Raw genomic sequence first — 25,720 nt, 5'->3', positions numbered from 1 at the left:
CCAACTGGCACAAGGTGATGGGGCACATGGGTTGTGGATGAGGCTACTGCCATTCCCCCCCCCCCCCAGAGAAAGAACTATTCATACTCTTTCTCCATTCCAGTATGGGGTCCCTCCTATGGGAGACAGTCCTCCATGAGCTTTTCCAACATGAGTCCTTTCTATGGGCTACAGTTCTTCACAGCATGGGTTTCCCACAGGGTATCGAACTGCTCCAGTGTGGGCTCTTCTCTTCATGGGCCCACAGGTCCTGCCAGACCCTGCTGTGGTACAGGCTTCCCATGGGGTCACAGCCTGGGATCCTCCATGGCCTGCAGGTGGATATCTTCTCCACTGTGGGCTCCATGGCCTGGATGGGGACAGCTGCCTCACCATGGTCTCAACCCTGGGCTGCAGGGGAACCTTGCCACGCAAACCCACTTTGCTCACTGGAAACTCTGGGATGTCCAAGGAGGAAAAGATAAGGGGTGCTAGAGCTGCAGGGTGGTGCAGTGCCAGCTGACGGTTCAAGGTGGTAGTAAAATACTCCTGATGTCTGTAAGACTGTTGTATCAAGAGTTAGTGATCCACTTCATGGCTCATTCAGGTGTATGACTTTCCCTCCCCGCTTCCAGGACTTATGGAATCCTTTTGTCTGTCTTGTGGCATCAGTAATTATGGAGTCATCAGTTTACTCTGGGAACTGAAATTTGAAATAATAAAAGTGACTTCACTGCTCAGAGATGAAACTATGATTGTGAAAAACTGCTAGTACAGCAGTGACATTAATAGTGTATGAGTGTGCCTGTATGTGTGTTTTACAGTTTTTATGACATTCATCACATTGGAGGTGTGGGGGGAAATTAGGGCCCAGTGAAAACAAAATAACTGAGAAAATAAATTCTCTTAAACAGTAAGAAGAGCAACCCTGCAGATTTTTTAGCTGAGGAAATTCCCTTTAGGCATCTGCTACCACCAAACTGCACAACTCAGTCTGCAGACCCAAACAACTCTGAAGGTGACATTGAGTGCCAAACATAGCTGCACAGAAACAATTCGCTTGCAGGCTGATTTTCACTCTACAGAACTTGAAGCAAGTGACTATTCCCACTTTAACACTTTGAAATTAATTTTATACATGGGGGAATACATCCCACAGAAAACCTGCTGGAATTCTTGGGGCTGTGAAACATTACTATAAGTGTTGCTCGGAAATGTTTCAAGGAAGAACCTTCCAGATTGCAGTGAATGACCCTTTCCAGGGTGTGTTTGCTAAATACAGTGTCACAGTTAGGACTCAGCTTCATGTTGTCACATATGTGAACATATGTGAAACTAAACCACTGAAGTTTGGTCTAAAACACTGCAAATGACACAATTACTCATTTTAGCAATGCCCATGCCTTTGAAATCCTTCTCCCTTTAAATCTGCATTTGTGCTTGCTCTTGATTCTCGGCTCAACAAAAGGCTTCATGTATGACCAACATCTCCCCAAAAGAGCCCCATTTCTTGTGCAACATCATATTACCAACAACACCAGGTGTACATTTCCAGTCCTGGTGAATGAACCATTCCTGCTTCACTTGCATTTAGAAGGCCATTACCATCCCTCAGTACAATGATACACTGATATTTATTATTTAGGAATTCTGCATTTTATATATCAAAATTTCTTACACTCAGATATTTCAAATGTTATGATCTTATATTTTACAGACTTTATCAATCTCCTGTACAAACCAGGAAATGCTTCCATTCTGTGATTAGATAGAAGTGTAAAAAAAAATAGACAAAAAGAAATAAAGGCTGATTACAGGGACGGTAGCAGTTTAACAACTCTAATCAAGTCTGTGATACTAAACACTGGAGGAGATATATAGTGTGAAAAAAACAAAATGCGAGCAACTTTTTGCTAATTTAAATGTGAAAGGAAATTTGTCAAACTAAGGGCTTGAATGCTGGCTGCTTTCACACGAATCTACTGAGAAGCCAGAGCTCAATAACTGGACTCAAATTATATAGATCCCTTTATCTGCAGTTTAAAAAAGCAAAGTCACTTGGGGGAATTAGTCAATCTGCCCATGTGGACATAGGCTCTATAGTCTTATAGTGTCTTTTCCAAAATGTTAGGTATCGATGGTGTTTTCCTCTCCTTCCCTTCACCCCAACCCCCCAGCCAAGTTGGAGGCATTTAACAGAGGCATTTAACTCTGCAAATCAACAGTCAAGCCCATCCCTGCCCCAGGAGACACCAGCCCATCACAGGTCTCCATAATCCCAGAGCACAGAACACAACAGCAGACAGGACCCAAAATAAGGATTCAGAGGAAGGAACATCTTGTCCAGATCCCTCCCAGGGCTGTCAGGATACCCCAGCCCTAGTGGCAAGGTGTGACACTCCCCATGATGAGTCAATAGTGGGTCAGCTTTTGGACAGAGGGGTGTAACTATCGTGGGTTATGGGACACATTATGAGATGTAGGTGAAGAGCATTTTGGAATAGCACAGGACTTATGAGGGTCTAAAAGAGAAAATTAGGTGATTTGGGGAGGAATGAGTGAGGAGAATAGAGGGATACAGAGACAATAAGGGCCAGGCACGTGTAAATAGATCAGAATGTCTGGCCATGTCCTCCACCTGATCAACATGGCCTGTACACTCTTCTGTTTTATACTAACATTCCCCCTCCCTTTGGCGCATTATGCTGTAGCTGTGTAGGTTCCTGAGAGACATTTCAATGTATAATGGTCAACTTGCAGTCAAAATAACATGGTCATCTAATGATAAAAGCAAGAAAAATGTGTAGTGAGAGATAATGCATCTTGTTATGTATGTTTGGAAAAATGGACATGCTTTTGGAAGCTTTCATTGATGTCTGAAACAAGCATAGCATAACAAATAAACTCAGAGCCATTGTCACCAGCCTGCTTAGACAGCAGTATGCTCCATCTGATTCAGAAATGTAAGAAAAGTCCTTGTTAGTCCCAGACCTTGTGTATTTTTCCATATTTATATACATTTGTCTAACAGAAATTACTATCTGTCCTTACATTTTTGCCTCATTTGTCATATTTACAATTGTCCTATAATTTTCTTCACTTTTTGAGTGTTATGCATTTCACATAAAATGATGCACTTTAGCTTGTCACAATTTGGTTTTTCTTAGTTTTTTTCTATTTTTGTTTTTTTTTTTTTCCATTTAATAGTGACAATAGTTTTATTATAACTTTTCCTTACTGTCACCGACAGGTTTTATGAAAATCCTTTCACTAGGATTTGTCTCCTGAGAAGCTGAGAAGCCTCAGAAAAGAAATGTAAACAATAACTATCTGATGGCTGTGGAATGTGGTCTGGAGATGGTTTACCAACAGGTGCATCTTTGATTGGTCTCATGTGAATTGTTTTTACTTAATGACCAATCCCAGTCCAGCTGTGCCAGACTCTCTGATTGGTCACAAGATTTTATTATGAATTCCTTTCTAGCCTTCTGATGTCTCCTTTTTCTTTCTTTTGTATAGTTTTAGTATATGATTTTCTTTTAATATAATAATATCATAAAATAATAAATCAGTCTTCTGAAACATGGAGTCAAGATTCTCATCTCTTCCCTCATCCTGGCAACCCTCAAACACCACCACACTGTACATAGTTGCTGTTGTTCTTAGCATGACTTCCAACCCTTAGCAGATGGCAATTGGAGCTCTGATAGGGGGAAGATCTGTATCTGTGGGCTCATTTATGGCTCTGTCCACATCTTTATTTATCCTTACTGTGTCTTTTGCAAATAATCTCTATTGTTAGGAGCAGCCAAGCTGGCATGAAATTGCAATTCTATTTGGTACATTAGTTATATTCATTTTTTCAAATAATCACTGTGACATCTCACTTGTTCTGTGTTGATGAAAACCAACTATTATTTGACAAACATTTTGATAAACAGCTTTTCTTCAGTGTTTCAGACATAAAGTATCAAGCATTAGGTTGTAATCTGAATAGTTGAGACAATATTATTGTGTATCTTAAACAAAAGATGATTAATTTAAAATCTGTGCTTCTATGTTTTAATTTTTTATGGATCATTTCTTTCTATTAAATTTATTATCTGGGACACACATTTTGTCATAGTAAACAATTAAGTTTGCCTTCTGCTTCTAAAATAATTTAAATTGTTCTATCATTTTAATTAGGCAATCTATCATTATCTTTAAGTATCTCCCAGAAGCATGGCTTTAATGCTGCTGGGGCTATCCATAAGGATACATCCAGATTCCACTGCTGTGTGGCTCTCTTTCTCTCTTAGTTTAAGAAAATGGGATAAAGGGGCCTCTTGCAACTCATTTTAAGACTTCTGTCTGTGTTCAGGTTATTTCTATTCCTTCTAAATTGTTAAGATATGGTTCAATAAAATAATTTTTCATATTTCAATAATAGATTTTTATGTTGTCAGCTGATTACCTTAGATTTATGTCCTGCAAAGCTGAACATTCTTTCCCATTTTGCTTGTTTATAGTGATGTTCCAGACAGTTTTACCTTTCTACTTATTAAAATTAATTCTTTCTGTGCTTCCAAAGACTCCAGTTTTGTAGACCAATCAAACTAATGAATTTCTGTAGTTTCTCTCAATTTAGGATCTCAATTTTTATGTGGTCTCTCAGTTTAGAGACAATTAAATACAAAGATCTGCAGAAGAGCCTCATTGAACAGCTACAAGGAAAAAAACATTAGATGATACTCAGTGTTGACAGATGTAAATTGGGGCAGATTACAGAACAGTCCTAGCCTTAAATACAGAACAGTGGGCTCTGACCTCACCATCAGCTTTCCAAGGAAGAGGTGTTGGAAATTTTAATAAGCACTTTCCTGAATATGTCAGTGTACTCATAAAAGAAAACAGAATGGGAAACAAAGAAAACAGAGATGGGTTAAGCAAGGGCAGAGAGTAAGATAGAAAAATGTCAGACAGCACTGTAAAAAACAGTGGCATTATCAGACCTTGAATACAGCACCTTGAATCAGCTCTGGAGCCTCATTTTAAAAAGGATGCAGTGGAATTGAGAAGGAACAAAGAAATGCAGCTTGGATGACTAGAGATGCAGCAAATGAAGTCCCAGTGTATTTCTACTGTAAATTAGGAAAGGTTACCAAGAAATTATCATACATGTTTCATATATTCACTTCTACTATTTGCTATCAAGTATCATGGTTAGATGAAAGCAGATAAAACATAAATGTTCATCTACTGAAAATTTTGGAAATAAAAATTTTAAATAAGTCTTAAATATGTATATGATATGACATACACCAACCTGATAATTGTTTAATATTTATTTGAAAAGGCACTTCATGTGCATCACTAAATAAGATCAGAACCAATGATTATTTTCTATATGTAGGTTTTTCAATCATTTCTTCTTGCTGCATTCGCTGTTAGGGGAAAGAATTCCTTGGATTTTCACACACAGGAATTCCTGACCTAGAACAATCATTATAATCAATGCTCAAGGAATAAAAGTCCTTCCTTTGACAATGTTAGTCAAAATGACCTATTTCCTTTGCTTTATTATTTTCACTTCATCCTGTCTCCTGTTTCACAGCAAAGCACTTAGTAAATTTTAAATTGTCCTTCTTTTTGACCTGAACAATGAATCAAATAATTCTATATGGTGGTATTTTTGCAATTCAGAAAGTATTACTTTTACACTACTTCAATATGCAAAATGTACAAAGTAATACTTCTGTAAGCAGATGAAAAATCAAACTACAGGAGAAATCAATTTCTCCAAAGGAGCTCTCACTTGAATCTCAGTTTTTCTCCAGGTGATTTATTAAAACTTCAAATGCTACCTGGTATTTCCCAGCTTCTCTGAGTAAAAACTCTCAGTTTCTTTGATCCCTCTGTCTACCTTTCTCTGGCTGGAACTTTAATGAAACCACACATGGGAAGGGTCATCAGTTTATCCATTCTTTGTGTGTGACTGGGTTTTGGGCTGTATTTTTAGGTGGGGAGGTTGTGACTTTCAGTGTTTTACCTTCAAAACCTTTGACATGTTTCTTACCACAGCTTCTATGAATGATAGAAACTATGACCAATGCATGAAGAAAATGTTTCTTACCATCACTGCAGAGGATGCCAGACCTTCCATATGGACACAAGCAAACAGCATCTCTCTTGGACTTTGGAAAACATGTAGCACCGTTTCCACATGGATTTTCGTCACAAGTTGCAAACTGGCAGAGTTTTCCAGTGTAGAGTTTAGGGCATTCACAATACCAATTTTCTTCATCACTGATAAATTTAAATTACAACAAACAAAAAGTGTAAGCACCAAGATGCATTTAAAACAAGCAGAATAGGATTTACACATAGAGAAAATCTGTGACATCTGACTTATGGTTGTAATAGATCTCTGCTTTTCTAGTGTTCCTGGCATTAGACATGTCAAAATGCCTTACTAGGACTTGAAATAACAGCTTCTTTTGGGTTTAATTTTAAATTTTAATTTTTCTTTATTTTGCTGGTGAGATTTGTGACTTTTCTAATGTCTCACTAGTCGTTAGTGCTGCATCTTTCATAGCATAATCAAAATAACTGCTACAGGTCTTCTATTATGTCTAAAAAAATGAAAGCATGTGAGAACAAAAAATGAAAGTTGCTAGTTTATTTTGCAAATGGAAACATCATTTGTATATTCAGATACTACATACAGTTTGTATGTATACAGGAGGATGCAGAAAATCCTGAAATATGAAACACTTGCAGTAGGGATTATGTTGAACTTGAAACAGAATAAACAGAACATCTCTGCTATCATATGACTTATGTTCTCAGTCTTAGAAAGAATATTAGAATAGGCAAGGATAAAAATAAGTTGTAACCAGACAAAACCGACGTTTAGAAATGTACATATTCTGGTTGTACCAATTTTTTTTATAGTACTCAAAGATAGCACAATGACAAATATGGTAGGAGAACCAAAGCAGATAGGAAAACAAAAGAGTGCAAGACATTCCCTTCTATGACTTATTATACATATAATTTCACAAAAGGTCTTATTTGATTTTCCCCTTATATTATGGCTAAAAATAGATGACAGCTAGATAGGTCAATTAATGTGGTTGCTCAGTATTCATGTACATCCTCAGTATTGAAGAGAAACATATCTGCCTTTTACTTGAAAAGGTCACACGTGCCCTTGGGTATAAATGCAGAAGACATGGTGCATGTTGTATCAAATCACACTCATTGTGGTTTTCCAATAATAGCGTAATCATTAGGATGAGCACTGATAAAATTTCAAATACATGTGATTTCTAAAAATTCATTATCTGCTTATAATAGCCACACAATCAGGTTTAAGAAAATAATCTGGATCTGAAAGACGTCCTGTATTTTTTAAAAGAGGGAAATAAGTAAGTCTTGTGACAGTCCTTGCTCAGAGCAGTTGATTAGTGTGTTCCTAAACTGACCACCCGCAGAGCTGGGGAGTGAGGATCTCAGCTTGAGAGTCTACCAGAATGAACCTCATGAATAATGCCTCCAGACACCTTTGCAAAAGAAAATTGCTATCAGCTGCAATAATAAATTTCTGTGTGTAGCCTATTCTATTTATGGATCTGCTGCAGACAGCACGAGAGGAATCTAAATGAGCTACTGGATTGCTTTCATTTGTGCGGTACTGAGAATCCTGCTTTCACGGGTTTTAATATCAACATTACGCAGTTCAGCTAATTAAAAGAGCATTAATAAACTGAATTATTCCTGGAAATCTACAACTGTGGGTGATGATTTTTAGTTATCAAATGTATTCAGTTTTTTTATGGAAGAAAAGATGGATCATCACCGCTGACTGCCATAAGACACAGACTTTAGTCCTCACCCTTAAAGAAAAAAATTTCATACATTCTTTTAAGGACCTGTATATGCAAACATTGGCCATTACTTTTTATAGTCTTACTTTTGCTATTGTGCAGAAGATTAAAAATAATAGGTTTCATAACAAATGGTGAATAGTTTATGGTTTACAAAATGAGCAATGTTATGACATTTCACCATTGGTGCTGTAAGAGTCTAATAAAAAAGAAGAGTGATTCCTGATAAGGCAAAGAAAACAGTTTTTAAAAAGTTCTACAAAATTATATAAAACTTGAAAGTATAACAGCTAGCCACAGAGAAAGAAAATAATCACATCCATTTCACAAAAATTAGTATACAAAGCCCCAAATAACTTATTATTTTTCAAAGCACGCTGTAACTGTACTAGGTTAAGAGAGGGACAAGATCTCCCATATTCTACTGAGTTAATCTCAGATGCAAGAAACACATAATGCTCAAATGGCCAAGAACTTCTCCCAGGTAGATTTTGCAATTTCATGATGGCCTGCTACCCTTTATAAATGCAAGAAGCAAATGAAAAAGGGCAGAAAATCAGAACAGTAATATCTTTTGTCTATGTTATACACCTGTGAATGACTCCAAGAAAAACTTACAGGGTAATTACATACATGAGCTGAAGAAAGTGAAAAACAAGGAAAATACCAGAATTTTGAAGCTGCAGAACAAGAAACAAATTTGGAGTGTTCTGTGGAAATGTGTTATATGACTGTATTAGTGTTTGAGTTCAGATCCAGAGCATGGTTTTGCAGAAAATCTCCTGTTTGTCCCCTGTTGAAATGCCCTGTTCCACATTGTGTCTCTAGAGTACATGAACTAATTTCTTTTGGATGAACCTGCACCAGAACATTGTCTTACAGGTTAGGTTGCTTCAGCTGTATGGACTCAGCATTCAGACCCAGACCAGGTCAAGTGTGAGTCAAAGCTTCTTGAAACATGAATAATGGGAATGTTGGGTCCTCAGCACTAATTGATTTGACCTGAAAATCCATGACCGTTGAGCTACATTACCCACTAATGTGGATGCAGATTTATAAGCCATCAAAAGAAAATCATGCAGCCATGGTATAAGTTACACACAAAAAACCCCTCCAGATTTTACATGAGAGCACTGATGAGCCCCAGGAATAAATAGAGAAAAAAACCCCAAACAACCCCTAACTATTCAGAATCATATGAAGGAAGAAAGACACAAACAGTGAAAGCAAATGGGAGAAAATATAGAAATAGTGATGAAAAGGTGTGAAAGAGACAAGAGTGTTTCTAGAGCACCATCACCTCATGCCTCCAGGATTATGATGCAGGGAAAAAAAGTGGAGGGGAAAAAAAGTGTAGGGAAAATGAACTATTCCCTGACATTCTTAAAGTCCTCTGAAATGGTAAGGGACGTATTTTGTATTACCATTTCCCATATTAAAATGTTATTTTGATCTTTGGTTTAGATATTAGATTGGAAAGAAAGTTACCAAGAAATATTTGCATGATATGACATGATATTGGTAATTCAGTAATACAATTTCTCTCCTTGAATCAATGTTACATCAGTGATCTGATTTAATGAAATCAAAGTTTTCTATAATATTGGCAGCTTTGGGATACCAACCCAGATCATGGTAATTTATTTATTTAATATATTGCACAATACAGAGGAGACTGAATTGTGTTACATTAGTGATCCAGTCACAGCTGTATTTAACCAGCTGTTAAAACCCTGCTTTTGACTTAAACCAATTCTGTTTTTGAAAGGAAAGTTTATAATCCCTCTTCACAGTGTGTCACAGACATCATCTGTACTCTATTGAGAGTGTTTTGTTTGCCCAAAGCAGAGTATAATTTTCCATATCCCTGTGATTTTTCCATTTCTAAAGTGGTAGTACAATGAGAGCAAATGCCCTTTATGTAGTTTTATGCAAGAGGGCTTCCCTGAAAGGAAGCACACTCAACACCCATTAATAATGATTTTAAGGTCCCTTCTAACACAAAGCATTCTATGATTCTGTGGTTGTACTGTGTGTCACAATGGGTTCAATATTTAATGACATAGATTCTTTTAGTGCCTTCATTATATTATCTGTAACAAAGCTATGGAAGTTGGAGGGAACAGCTCCTTCAGTCAATAAGTAGTAGATGTACTTCAGTTTATTTTCAAGTTGTTACTATTCTGTTTTTGTAGCACTCATTTGTTTTAAATTACTGGAAAATGAAAGGACCATCATACATTTTCAGTTTAAGCTTTAAGTTGAATTATGCTTCATGCAAAGATTCATTAAATTGCTTTTCAGAAAACACCAGCATAATGTAAAGGCAATTAAAATCTCCCTTTGAAAGCTTTGTGTAATAGACAAATCCACGGAAGCTCTCTGCAGCCAGAAGGATAACCTTATCTCATCAATAATCTTAAAAATATCAAAGGACAATATATAAAGGAGGTGTTTCTTCCTTGTGCACAGCAGGTGTTTTTCAGTATATAATATATCTGCCAATCTTTTCTTCTATTATACAGCTCCCAAAATCAATTCAGCTTTCATGCTGCTTTAGTACTTTTCACTCAGGTTTCCTCAATTATGGTATCTTGTCTAGCTCTGAATGCTTTTGTTATCTTTACTGTTTTGAATCATTTTTCCTCTGTTGGGAAGCATTATTCTACAAGTTCTGTCAGTTTACTTTAATTTGCTTTGCCTTTCACTCAGAGGATTTGTGTACTGGGTTTGTGTGATTGGGTATTGGTAGTGGCAGGGGACCTACAGGGGTGGGAAGCTGCCAGAAGCTTCCCCCATGTCCAATAGGGCCAATACCAGGTGGCTGTGAGATGGACCTGCCACTGGCCAAGGCCAAGTCCATCAGCAACCATTGCAATGCCTCTGGGATAATGTTGTTAAGAAGTAGAAAAAAAGCCCTGGCAGCAGCCTGTGCTGGAGCAGGATCCTGGCAGGGCCATGGCCCCATGGAGAGAGGAGCCATGCTGAAACAGGTTTGCTGCCTGGACTTGTGTCCCTGTGCCCTGGGACACACACTGGAGCAGTTCTGAAGTACTGCAGCCCATAGGCCTTCCCATACTGAAGAAGTTCATGAAGGACTGTTTCCTGTAGGAGAAATCCCACACTGGAGCAGGAGAAGAATGAGGAGCCCTCTCATTGAGGAGGAGAGAGCAGCAGAGACTTGTGATGAAATGAGACTTGTGATGAAATTACTGCAACCCACATTCCCCACTCCCCTGTGCCACTGTGCAGGTGGAGGTAGAGAATTTGGGAAGGAAGTTGATGCCAGAAAAAAAGGAGGGGTGAAGGGAAGGTGATTTAAGATTTGGTTTTATTTTCTCTTTGCCCTTCTCTGATTAGATTGGCAATAAATTATTTTTTTCCCCAAGTTAAGCCTGTTTTGCCCATGACAGCCTGACCCTTGAGCCTTTCATTATATTTTTTTCATTCCTTTGTTCAGCTAAGGAGGATAGAGCAGCTCTGGTGGGCACCTGATGCCCAGCCACACTCAACCCAGCACAATTTTCTAAACTGCTTTTCTTTATATGAAGGCTCTCTTTAAACCAAGACTAAATCACTTGTGAATTAAGTTGGTTTAGAAAACTCATAGGGAAAATGTTTTGAGATTGGTTGGGTGCACTCATGGAGGAACTATTGTGCTTAAAATTTTCTTTGGGGCAGACTTAGAGTTATACTGGTTCTATCACAGACTAAATAGGCCCTCACTTTTAAATGATGCTTCTGAATTATTTGATTTAGATTCAAATATTGGAGTGGAAAGATTACAATCCCACTTCAAAAGGAGAACACAAGGGACAAAAAGGTTCCAACACTTTGCTTGCCTTTTGTCAACACAGGAAAAAAAGACCATTGTGTACAAACTGATTGAACTCTAGCAGCAAATTAATTTGTAGGACCCAAATAAAGGTTTATCCATCCCAGTCTGACAGAAATGAGCATGTGCTCTATCTTACCATTAAGCATATGCATTTCCTTGAGCAAGAACACACTCTTTAAACAATACCTAAACTGTAGAAAGTTTCCTGCAGTTTGATTTAGCTGTGATTTAGGAAGGACAGAATTTGATTTATGGAAATAATGAAGGAAGAGAAAGTCTTGCTTATTGGCAGATTATCTATTTCAGACCTTCAAAAATGCCATTATTTTCAGGAGTTTAGGATGGTTTTAATTTATTTTGCAGTGTACTAATTGAACTTACTAACACAGCACTAACTTTTCAGGATCATGAAGCCTCTTCTGGGGTCTTTTATAAGCACTCTTTAGACTCCATTTTCCACTCAGTCAACATGCAGGATTCCATAACCATTCCATGAAGGATACATATCCATTAAAATGTATGATGCATGAAAAGTTCTGCCTGGTAACATGTCAGTTATGACCATTCCTGTCACAAGAAGATGCACAATTGTCGTATCAAGCACTTCTAGATATGTTACACTTAATGACAGATGGTTAAGGATCCCTCAGAAAAAGTACAGCAGGTAATGGCTGGTAAAAAAAACAATCTATCTGAACAGAAATCCATTCCCTGGCCACATCTAGGAAGAGAAATAATGATCTGTCAGGCTGGATCCAGTGCAAGGGCTATAATTAGTTCTGACATTACTCCTTTCCCCAGTCTCAGTCTTTTCAGTTAAATCTACATTTTGTCCTTCCTTGTGTTTATGCGAAAAATAGTCAATAGATGTTGACATATGAAAATGTATTTATAAAAATTACTTTTTTTGATGCTGAAAGGCTATGATTTTGACAATAAAAATTTTGGACTATATGAAACGCATGCAGGGCAACATATAAATATTTTCAGCAGCATAAGGTTGAAGGCAGATCTCCACATCTTATTGAAATCATATGCAGACTAAATTCTGTTTGTCCTTCAAAAATCTATCATAATTTCTTATAACAGAAGATTTCCAATTGCTCTCAGTAGTCCCTAGGGCTCTAAACAGCCTTTGCTTCAATATATCTACTATTTGCAGTAGGACTTGGGAATACCATACCCAAAGCAGTGACATTGAACATTGGCCTGCACCATACTGTTTGTTGCACTGCTTCCACTAAACTTACATTGTATACTATTATTAATTTCTACTAGAAATTTAAAACAATCTTTAAGCACAAAACCACTAATTACTTCAATTTTAGATGAATTTATAAGTAGCAGAACTACATGACAGTATTTTCCAAGATTTCAGCCTCATTACAGACCGGCTGTAGTTTCCTAGAGTAATCATGAGGAGACGGGTAACAAAATTGTAGGACAAAATCTTTAATAGTTTGTAAAATAACAGCATTTACTTTAAACACACAACATAACTTTGAACTATGATGGCTGTATTCTAAATCCAGAACTGTCTACCTTGGAAAGAGGAAAAAAATATAGTGCAAATCTAGGTGGTCATTATGTTTTTCTCTCTTTATCAGTTTCTTACTAATTTCTTTTCCTGTTTCTAAAAGAGGTTTTTTATTTATGTATTTATTATTTTGAACTTCCATAGATGAAAACTATTCCATTCTGAATTCAACTTACAGAAAGAAGCTTCCATAACCAATTCTTGATGATGTTGTCACTAGTTCTACCAATTTGCAACTTTAATAATCAGTGGCTCAGCACCTCTTTCATGTTTATTTAGCACCCGTTACCTTTTCTGTTTTAAAAACACTCTGAATCACAAGGGCTTGATCATCAGCACTTTCTTTTAAGCCTGGTCTATGTACAAGGCTGGAATACACAAATCTCTTAAGAGCTGACATAAAAGGGTAAGTTAAGCTTTGAATTTGCAGGGCATCATCACCTTCCTATGGTGATTTTCCCTGTTCAACTAATTCCTTATATCCCCTAGTAATTCAAATTTAGAGCCTTCTCTTCAATCCTAGGTACCTCCTCATGTCCTAGTTTCAACCCAGTCTCTGAGATTTCTGTTTCTAGCTCAACAAAATGGAGATATTTTTTCCATATGCACATAACACAGTGTAATATTTACAGATAAGAATTTATGTTTATGAACATATATAATATATTCTAAGCTATGAAAGAAAACAGCAATTACAAAGTCTCTGTGAAAAGTTAACATTGCAAGTGACCAGGTAAATCACAGCTGCTTTGAACTGACAAAACCTTTACCATTCACTTTGGATATTCCCTTTTCTAACTATCCTAAAAACACCACAGGAGAGAAATTCTGAAGGAATAAATTTCATAGAGGAAAACCTGAATAGAAACTTCTTTTGATGGTTCATCTTTCCACATTAAATCTTCAACTTATTTTTCTTAGTGAGTGCCAAAAGAACATTTGTACATTGCTTTTTCATTTCTCAATGAAAACACAAAACTGGGCATGTGCTTGGCTTTTTCTCTGAACAGCTAACAGAGCCACGAGGTGGATCAAGAGCCACAACCTTGAAAGAGCAAGTCCCCATGGATTGTGCTTTTCCATGGCAGGGAACGACTATGAGTCATATTTTCACAATATTCTAGCCTCAATGAGAAAGTTGTATCCCTCCACTTTGCCTGTAAATCTTTTACATAGTTTTTAATATTAAATTCTATTAATTGTCTACCTATGGGCTTTGGGAGCTTTTTTTTCCCTCCCGAGTCTTTAAGTTAAGGAAGGGGAAGATAATATTCCTCTACATAAATCATGCTTCAAACCAGTAGGCATTTGCAGACTAGCATCTGTGTTTGCCCAGTGGCCAGTGAAATGTAACCTCTTCTTTCTTCTGACTATGCATCACAGAAAATTTGATTCTCTAATAACATTTACTAATGTATATTAAAAAATATACTTGTACATATCATGGTAGTTAACATATTAGAAATAAACCACTGATCTAATCAGTAAAAATAGCACTGCAGAACCCTGCCTGGACTTCTACACGTTTTTTGAAAGAGTATTTGAGCTATAACTAAAAGTCATTTGCCAACAGAAAATATTTTTTCAAAATATTTATTATATATAATATTTTTTTAAAAACCTCCTTTTTTCAACCTCAAATGAAATTGATTACTATCTATACAGCATACCAAACTACAGCCTCTAAGACATGAAATCCTAGAAATGTTTTAGGCTGAGTTAATTTCCATTAACTTCTATTTCTATTATCTAGACCTTATTATATTATATTATGAAGATTAAGGTGATACATGAATGACACAAGCAATTGCATTTGCCCAATATTCTAGATTTATTGCTTACAAAAGATGGTAGATTAGCCAAAATTCCTTGGATGGTGCAAACTAGATAATTTAAGTTTCCTTGCCAATGACCAAGATGATTTCTCTCCCTCAGAAGGTAATTGAAATCTCTGTGCCTTTTCAATCTGTAGTTTCTTAGACTGTCCAGGGCTTTAACTCTAATACAGATAAGTCCTAGAGTTTTAAATAAGACTCTGGACATTTCCCAAATAGCTTTTACAACCTTCAGACTAGCACATCATCAGTCACACGATGTGGCTGAATTGGTAGGTCATGTTTGAAGAACATTGGTTTTCAGGAATCACCTCACATATACTGATACATAAAGTCTAGAGTTAAATCTTATCTCAGCCCAACAGTGGTGTTTCATTACTGCAGATCTATCTAATTACACTGTAAGCATGGAATATGTGATGCTGAAATCCAGAGAACAAAAAAAACCTAAACACCCTAGACCTTTGTGTTACTTAGAACAAGACTAGTAAAAATTGGCCTGCAACCAGTGCATCAGGCATTGTAACCTGTGCTGAGTGTAGTATAAAGACTTCCCACAAAAATAGTATAGTATTTTTCTTTAGTTCCCAAAAAAACCCATCTCTTAAAGCTCCTGGGTATCTTTCCCCTGTCTGTCTCTCTTATCTCTTTGAGATTCACTTTCTTCCCTGGGTAGTTCAGATATTTTCTTCTGGTGTTGGGAATAAAAGAGGAAAAGAAAGCCTCAACACTGTTTTCTTTTTCATCCTTTCTCTGGAGTACCACCAGCTCTCAAAAGGAGCAAGAAATTCCTGCATCATAGGACTTTTGTTCATACCTTAATAAAAGTGTAGGAGGTTAAGGACAACTTCATAGAGTCCATTTGTCCATGGCTCTAATCAAATTTCTACAATAAATTCAATCTAAGGTATTTATTTCAATGACATCAAAGGTAGGTTGGGAAAATTGAGAGAAAAAAGCAGCTAGAGAAGCAAGTGTGTATGAAGGACCAAACCTTGATTGCTCTGTCAGTTTCCTCCTACTAAAATGAAAGGTAATGTGTAGGAGAGTGCACAAAGCTTTTACAAAGAGTAATTGCTTAAGCTTACACAACTAATTGAACATGAGAAGGACAAAAGAAGTACTGAGTACTAGAACTACAAAATATTGTCTGAAGTGAAAAGTTAGCCATCACCGTGTGCTTTCAATTTTGTTACAATATGCTTTCTATCAATAGCTTGGGTTGTTCCATCTTGTAGGTTGACCTTTTACTTTGATTGCTGCCTCAGCTCTGAATTTCACACATTCCTGGATGATGGCTATGACTTATGAAGGATATAAAATGCCCTAAAAACTGTAAAAATCAAATACTATAAAACTGAGTGTTGGCATTTTTCAAATGCGCAAGAACTGTAACTGTTACAGTTGTCCCATTGCTGAGAATTAGCACAGTTGGTGACACTGTGAAACTGATCCAAAGTGCAACTGAGGAAGTCTGATTCGCAGCTGATCTTTATAAATGTTACAAAGGCCATTTGGGTACCATTTTCTCAAACAGACCTATCTTTAAGTGCTATGAGATTAGTCTCTTTCTAGCTTGTACTCAAGAGGTCAAATGAGTCAGGTCATCTGACTTATTTGCAGCAAAAGCTAAATCATTATCTTGAAAAAGTAAATGACAAGAGAATATACAATAGAGGGAAACAGTTGCATCATGACATCATTAGCAGTACTGTTATTCACTTCCAGATTCCCTTCAGAGAAACAACTCAGTTTCTCTTGATATGATGTTGACACATTTCTTTACATTTATGTAGAAGAATAACAAAAAGTTATTCTGTCAGTCTGGCTCTATTGGCTATCTAACCTTGCAAATTTTTGGAGAATGGAAATGAGCAGTTCTTTTAAATAAGACACTTGAACTTATAAATCAATAACTAAAATAACCTGAATCAAGAAAGCATATGTAATGATCTGCATTTAATCATAGAGGATTTTAGAGTAGTTTTGTCAATAAAGCAGACAAAAGATTTCATGTTATTTTCTGGATATAGAGCATCTATAACTAGGATTCACCAGGGCAGTGCCTGTGACAATATTAACTTTTGAAGATAAAGGAGTTTCTTTAAACCTTCTGAAAACTTTTCATTTTCCAGTTTGCATCAGTATGATGTCTGTCGATGTAAAATGAAAGTACTGGAGCAATTGCTGGTAACAATCTGATATCGCACTGTCTCATTCTAGTGTCTGAATATTTTACAGATACTGCTCTTCACTGCTGGGTGGAGTGAGTGGTGCTTCAACCTCTAATACATGCTGTACTCTTCTGACAAAAACACTTCTGATTCAGTAGCAAGGAGTGGTGATTTGAAAAGTGTATCCATATTTTTGCCATAAAGTTTGAATGTGTCTGTGTCTACATATCAAAATGAAGAGATCATGGAAGTGGAATTAGACATATTTGACTTTATTCTAATTAGCACTGCTACCACCTGCAGTGAACACATGTGGAATGTTTCATTCTGGCTGCTAAGTCTTCTAGGAAAATAGTGCTTTTTTCAGTTTACTAGCATGTATAGATATTGTTACTGATTCTATCTTCATGAAAACTACCATAGTTGTGCCTTTTCTGCAACCAAAATCTCTTTATTTTACTCTATAAGGATGTCCGCAATGTATCCATAGAAACAAGCACAGAATGAACTGTGATGCCTTGTGGTCACATTTGTTTTGAAGTTACCACATAAAGGAAGTAAGAATGCCCTATTTAAAAAAAATACAAGAAAAGAAAGGATTTTAAAAAAGAAGACAGAGCTCTAATGCAGCAAGAGGAAAGAATTAATTTTAACCCTTCGTGTTTACTTCCTTTAGTCAATTTCTAACAAATACATTGCAAAGCCATATTGGCTGAAATATTAATGAAGGAATTCCTTCCTTCCATTCCTTCCTAGGCATTGATATCAATGCTCCTGTAGGTGAAATGCACATTACAGCTAATAAGGGCAACTAACACCTCAGTTAGGCTGTGAAAGAAACAATCTGTTTGTGGTTGCAGAATGATTTAGCAATTAGAGTAGGTGCTTGGAGTTTTCCCAGGCTTTCAGGTTCACTTGACCAAATTATGACAGCACTACTGAAAACAGGTGATCTTGAAAATCACAGCTTTTCATACACTGTAACACGAATAGGCATAATTAAAATTAGAAATTTAATTTAAATTCTCAATTGAGAGAAGGTGAACTGGAATTCCGTTCTCTACTTCAGGACTTTGCTTTAATATTAAGGATTTATTGACAAAAAGTAAACCCAGAGTTCCAGCTAAACCTCAGTTCTCCCAGTATCTGTTACATGCCTCTTCAAAGGTAGGGGCAGATTATACCAATTACTCTTGTTATACTGATTATTTCTGGTTCAGAACAACAGACACTTTCATGCTTCCACTGCTGGCTTCAACATTCCTAATTTCTAAAGAGAAGGTGAAAAATGCTCCCAGAAAGTTTCCAAGACACTTGGATACTTAAAGGCTAACCTAAAGCAGGGCCTGCAGTCCAAAAGTTAATTCAGACCTGTACCATAAATTTCTCAAGAATCCTGAAAACTTGATAGAATCTCAGGTTTTGTAGCATTCTTATTTTACAAGTGTAAAATTTAAAAATACAAGTGTCATCTGTGCTATCCAAATGAATTACTCAACTCAAAAATGAAAATATTTTCTTTGTTAACTGATTCCATTTTCCGATGTGCAGAGGTTTTCTACAGCCTTTTTAAGACATTCAGAACTGGAAGGTAGTTCCCTGCAGTCAAGGTCCTACCACATCTGAATAACTTTCACATCAAAGAATGTTTGTCTTGAAACTCCCACCTGTAACTGAGTTTCCAACACAATATTTAATGTGTGGAGGGGTTGGACCACAGTGTGAATGTTCAGCTTGTCTGAACCAGCTGACTGGTTCCATGAGGATCACTATGTTAGCACATGCTTTAATGCAGACAATGATAGGATCTCGATGAAACCACTTAGGAACTACAGAAGCTAGTAAAAGAGCTGAATTTTTTGGCACATGTGTTTCTTCATTTTGCAAAAAGAAAAAAAGTTCTTGCTTTACTCAAGGCCATTCTTGAGTAATTCTGAAAAGTTAATATTAAAAGATACACTGTTGTGTGACAAATCAGGATGTGATACAAATCAAATGACTCCAAAATCAAAATAAGAAATATGAGATTTGTCTGCAGAGTTGATAATTAAATTTTGTTGTGTATTGAATATTGAAGAAAAGGGTGCTAGAAGTTGGGAAGTCCTACTGAGGCACAGCTACCATTGAACTGTTTACTCTGCCTATATAGCTTCTGTACTAAACTGATGGGCATTCAGTGGTAGAAAAGCAGTAAATGAAATACTGTCATCAAAGACAATATAGTTTTTAATTTGCTTCCTTTTAAAATGTTTTAAATTAAATGTGTAAAATCCTAACTTCATTAACATTCACTTAGAACATTTTATATGTCATCAATGTAGTAGTGGAATATCATAACCACTAAAATAAATAGGTCAGTTTGACATTGTATCATCTATGAGATAAGCTCTTTAGATCTTTGACTAGAACTGATATAAACCACAGTAGATTATATAAACTCATTAGTGTTTATTATTTTCTGCTGAACTATTTCAAACCTAAGATCAACACTGGAGTTAACTACTGTCTTCTATTATATGATGAGCAAATTCCTTTAAAATCTCACTTTCCAATTGTACCTACACTATTATTTATTTTTAAAGGTGTTAAAGAGTAACTGAACCATTTTAAAATATGTTAATATCCATCATATTTTCATTTGTTAAGCTGAAGTAAAAATTATCTCACAGTGATGTTTGTGGCATGGGGATCTCTGGCAGAGGTTTCTGCTAATGCAGCTGAACAGAGAATATTTCCATTGGGATTGAATCTGCATGATAATTGTGGAGAAAGCAGAGTAAGAACAGTTTGTGTTGCAGTTGTTGGCTTGAGTCCTCCAAGATTTTACAGTGCACAAAATAATTTCTGGCAGAAATTCCTGTAACTCATATGGCTACCTCCCCTTAAGCGTATTTTCTGTGTGTAATATAATTCTATGTCTTCTAGTATTATCTAAAGCAGTGTTTGTGCCAAGGTATCATTTATGTGCTTCCTGTGTTCCAGCACTTTCTGTGAGACTGGAAATTGCAGTGCTGGAGGAATGGAGTGATTCATAGCTCTTGTGTTTCTATGGTAAGATTTTCTGCTGCTGTAATTGTTCAGCTCCACAGGTGGTAGCTATGGCAGCATCACTTGTGCAGAGAGAAAACCATGCAGCTTCAGATGTTTTAAGGAAGGATAAGTTTTTTATTGTTAAAAGCAGTACTGTACAGCACACTACCTATATATGGTATTCATTACACTGTTACTATTAAAGACTAGCTCATGCACAATGGAATTATCTGTATTAAATGCTAAAACCAGAAATAAAATAGACCTGGAGAGAATTTACTAAACAAAGAATACTTGAAGCTGTACAAATAGAAGTTATAAGTGAAAGATACATAAAAAATGGTTGACATGGCTTTAAAAAGTATATAATATATGCAACAGCAAGAAAGATATTGGTATATTTTTCCACTTTATCTAAGGGTCACCTTTATCTCCACAGTGGTGCAGCTATGCCACAAACAGGCAAGCTAATCCATTTAACACAGGACTCCATAAATCTCAAATTTTAGGGAAGAGAAGAAAACCAGATTTTTTGAAGCTCCTTTAGCACTCTATTTGCTATTTATCAAATATTTTTATATATATAGCTATGGAAGTGTGATTCAGTAAGATGCAAAGAGCACTAGAACCATGAATTCATCTATGAATCACGAGCATAAATCACACAGGATCACAAAAAGTACATTAATCACTCCTTCCTCCTACGTCACCACCTGCCAGGGGATGGCCACGAATGTGCACTCTCATTCTTAAACAGTTGCAAGCAGTGCCTGAAATAGTATTATGTCCTATTTTATGAAGGTTAAGTATCCTGGAAAAAAGGCATCATCCCCTTACTACCCAAGTTATTAACAACCTTCATCCCTCATTCATCATAATTTCAATGAATACTTTGCTCAGCAGTTACTGTGCTCTCCTGCCTGCCAGGAAATGCAGCCTTGTCTGAAGACAAGAGTGTAACCTCAGCACATCCCTACCACCTCTCATAGTGCAAGAGCAGAGCGTTGTGAATGCACATCAGAGACCCTGTGAGAAAGCCCCCTAACACAATTTATTGCAGCCAATCTGATGCCAAAAAAAAAAAAAAATCCTTTCCTATTGTCCTAGAAGAAATTAACACTCAATGTTCACAGAGGCTCTCAGGATGCACAGCTGTGCTCTGACCTGTCAATGAAAACCAGTGATCTCCCAGCATGAGTTGTGGCTGATGAGGCAGTATCACACATGCTTTGCTTTATGAGATGTGAAAAAGAACTGGTGATCTATCTGAGTAATTTTTGACATGTCTTGCCAATTCACTGGAGAAACTCAGAACCCTTCCTTCAGGCAGGCAAAGCTATACTCTCTTTTAGCTTACGTGACATGAATTCCTGAAATGGAATATTTTTGCTTCAAAGAACTGACCTGTGGCCAAGCACAGTGACACCAGGCTATGTCTTCTCCCCTGATACAGTACAGGGTAGTAGAAGCACATACCATTTTTCTCTTTTACTACACTGGTAATGTTTCCAATTTTGCGTTATTATGAGCAGCAAAGATAAAAGAGGTGAAAGGAGGTGTAACAGAGCATCAGGCTCTCAACATTTATTCCAGCTAGTTCCAGCTAGCTGTATTGGAAAGAGTTAATTTTCTGCAAAGCAGAAGGTGTGGTCCTGTATTGCAGATTTGAAACTGAAACTGTGTTAAGGTGTCAATGTTTATCTACTACAAGCAGCAATTGCACAGCATAAGGTTTTATGTTTTCTCACTCTGAGCAGGCTGGGAGTGAGCAAGAAGGTGGGAAGGGACTCAGTCAGGACAGCTGACCTGAACTGGTCCCATAATCTAAGGGTCTGTGCTCAGCAGTGAAACCTGGGGGCTCATCTTTCCTAAGTAGCTGCTGCTTGGAGACTGGCTGGGCATTGGTCTGCAGGGGGGTAAATGATTGCTTCTGCATAATTTGGTTTTGTCCTTTGTTTCTCTTAATTTATTAAACCGTCTTTATTTCAACACATCAGTTTTCTTGTTTTTGTCTTTCCATTTACCCCATCACTTTGGTGGTGAGTGAGTAACTCAGCTGGGGTGAACCCACCCCGTTGAGCAAGTGACAAATTCCAAATGTGTCTGGGAGCTGCAGGGTCAAGAACTGCAATACAGGCACTCTACAGAAGTTTGCATTTGGCTAGGTACTCAAGGACAAATGATCTGGCCCAAAGACTGGAAAATCTGGACTTTGCAAGGGACATTAACTCCCAGCAATTCTTTTGTGTTTTGATAACAACAGACATTTGTCAGAGTGAGTTCACTAGCAGGTCAAGATTTGTGTGACAACCAGGCTGCAACACATTTAATCAAGAAATAGAAAGTAGAAATGATGCCTATCCCTAAAGGTTTTCATACTCAACTTTGAATGTGTTCCTGCTGGTCCACAGCAGACTCTTTGCCCAGGTTCTGTGATGGTAAATGCAGAAAACCAGAAAACCCACTTCTCTAGAATCTGTACAAATGTCAAGAGCATTCCCACAGAGCTGTGAATAAGTCCTACGAATACAGAAGTGCAACTGAGGGGGTCTGAGCAGCTCCCCTGGGCTGGAAATCTGTGGAGACGTTTTTGCTTTTCCTGGTGTAGTCCTTGAAATCCAGGAACAAAAAAGGACCACAAGGAAGGAAGGCTGCATGCTATTAAGGGATACAATTATCCTGTCTCTGAAAGTGGACATCTCACAAGAAGGAAAGTTTTAATGCAACATTATGCGACATTCATCATCCCATGACCTGCAGCAAATGACTTCTTGAGACAGATGTGTTTCACAGTCCTTAACAGATATTCCTACGTGAATATGTCTGATCACTTTACAAACCTATGTCAACATCTACATTCTGTTGCATTATTCCACTGCTTATGTATGAAATATTTCTTATCATCTACCTCTGCTCTCTTTGAATGTTTATCTCCTTTTTTTACATGATGTACACAAGTTTTTCCATTAGAAGGCAAATAATTAATGTCTGTTTGTTTTATGTCTCTCCTGATGTTGTAGACCTGTCACTCTTCAAACATCCCTTTTCCACACCAGAAAACTTGAAAGTAATCTGGAAAAATTCCATTTCTTCCATCATCCTTCTCTCTTCTTTTATTTTAACCTCATCACTAGTCTTTTTGAGAATAAAATAACAAAATTAAAGAGAAGTAATGGAGCCTTATCAATTAATATTTCTGCATCATGACATTTTCCCCCCTTACATTCTAAGGATTTGCTCTTTACTTTCATAATTGTTACTGAGCACAGAGATGGTCCATTTAATTGATTATTCAGAAATTGTTTCAGAGAATATTAGAACCTATAAAGCTCCAGAACCTTTTCTGAAGGGTAGCTGCTGTATACTGTAAAACACTTCTCAGTATGATTTACTTTTTAATAATTTTCCATAAACATTTATTTATCATATTTATTATCCCCAACATGGAACCTAGATGAGATCAAACTCTTGCTGCTGTGGGATCCTGCAAGAATCTTTGAATTGGTGAAACTTGTTGGCAATGGTACCTACAGGCAGCAGTTTTTCTTCCAGTCAGAGAAGAGGAGGAAATGAGGACACGTGAGAGAAAACAACATGGTGGCACCAAGGTCAGTGGAAAAAGAAGGGGAGGAGGTGCTCCAAGCATTGGAGCTGAGATTCCTCTGCAAGCCATGGTGAGGACCATGGTGAAACAAACTGTCCCCCTGTAATCCATGAAGACCATGGGGATGCAGAGATCCACTCAGAGCCCATGGAAAAAGTGCTCATGCCAGAGTGGGTGGATGCCAAGGAAAGCTGTGATCACCGAAGCCCCCTTGAATAGGCCTCTCTGGAAACCTGGAACTTGGACTGTAAGTTAAAACACCACAACGGGAACTTAAGATAAAGGTACTATTGTCTGGGTACTATCTCAGACCTAGGGAGAGGTTAACAAGATTGGGGGAGGAGAATTTATCACTCATAATGGACACAAAGAATGTGGAATTTAGGGGTACAAGGAAAGTCAACTCAGGAACTGTGCTGAACGAATCTGATTGATTAGATGGTAATTCCAGTGAGGGGAGATCATGGTCACCAACTCATGGCCCAGTAACCCAATAATGAATTAAATAAAGTTAAGAAAAGGCCATTTTCTGTATAGTAAAAGCAGTGAAAATTAAGTCGTGCATATTATGTCATGCCCTGCCTGTTTTACAAATCTGCTAAGTATAATCTAAGATGCTTTGAAGTAAATAGTGAATAAAATAATATTATGTCTGTTTCTGATAGTGTTTCCATTCAAGGCAGATTAAAGCAATTTATCTCAAACAGATGTTGTGCAGAGATGATGAGGTTACAAACACAGCCTAATTGTAAAGGGCCATTGGCCATTTCTGGAATATTAAGGAAGACATTATTTTCAGTTAAGCTTGAAAATGATGATAAGAAAACATGACATTCACCTGGAATTTTGTATATGTACATTTTCATCTATCATGTCATTTTTTTCCTAGAAATCAGCTAATAGAGCTGCCAAGGCAGACAAAATTGCTAACATTTTACACAGAATTTTTGCTGTCTAGTCTCAAAGTGTCAGTAGCAATACATTCAGTGTTAAAAATTTTCTATAGGCAGAAGAGTCTCTTGTTCTGATGACTGTGATATGTGTCATTCCTTCTGGTGGGAAGTTACAAATGAAAATTACGTTTGAAAACTGGTAAGAAACCAAAGAATGAAGCTGCCAAAAACTGGATGACTGCTGGTCATCTGCCTTCTGAATAAATGTTTCTGAGGCTCATTAATGTTCACTTCTGATAAGTCCTGCTGTATTGATGCTGAAGATGAAGTAGGATTAGAATGTGCTACAAGCTGTATGGGAAAAAATACTTGCTCTTGCCCAGATTTTCAGACCTTGGGCAAATCTCTCAGATGTCTTCACAAAAGAGAATACTTAAGACAGCAATAGCTTCACTACAACATGCCACCTGCAGAGCAACCTGATGAGATCCCTCTGCTATCGCTGCCAACTTGAGTTAAGAAAACCCCATATGAAAATTTTTGGTAGTAAAGGAATTCAGGTTAGAGGCTAAACACAACTTTGAATCTGAATAATTTTTCACCTAAGGGAAGACAGGGTTTTTCTCAATGCTAAGGCTCTTCAGCCATGAAACCAGTATAATTTTGTTTTTCTGGGTGCATTAAGAAGATCAGCATGAAGCACTGTGGAACTATGATCCAGATGAGCCCTTACTGAATATTTAAAAACAATTCAATTTTAACAACTTTTGTTTGCTCACAGACCATCCAACACTAGTGATTCTGTGGAATGAACAAATATTTCTTCTTCCATTTAGCAACATTTACTTCTTGGCCTTAGTTTCAGAATCTTAGTGCACTGGCTGGAGAGAAACACTATTTTATTGTCTTTCAACAGGGAAAGATTTCTGTTTGGAATGAAAAGCTGAAAATTGCTGAAT

At 37.1% G+C, this 25,720-nt stretch overlaps 1 protein-coding gene across 1 annotated transcript in view; it reads right to left on the bottom strand.

Moving 5' to 3' along the window:
- EYS (eyes shut homolog) overlaps nt 1–25,720 on the bottom strand; it is a 797,164-nt gene that overhangs the window by 45,865 nt on the left and 725,579 nt on the right. The window contains exon 41 of the mRNA XM_054514337.1: nt 6,095–6,267. Within this exon, the coding sequence (XP_054370312.1) occupies nt 6,095–6,267 (173 nt within the window). The remainder of the gene's footprint in view (nt 1–6,094; nt 6,268–25,720) is intronic.

This window comes from Molothrus ater, chromosome 3, assembly GCF_012460135.2.
Source record: "Molothrus ater isolate BHLD 08-10-18 breed brown headed cowbird chromosome 3, BPBGC_Mater_1.1, whole genome shotgun sequence".
Taxonomy (NCBI): domain Eukaryota; kingdom Metazoa; phylum Chordata; class Aves; order Passeriformes; family Icteridae; genus Molothrus; species Molothrus ater.
The sequence above is the reverse complement of the archived record's forward strand: the minus strand, read 5'-3'. Positions and strand labels throughout refer to the sequence as shown.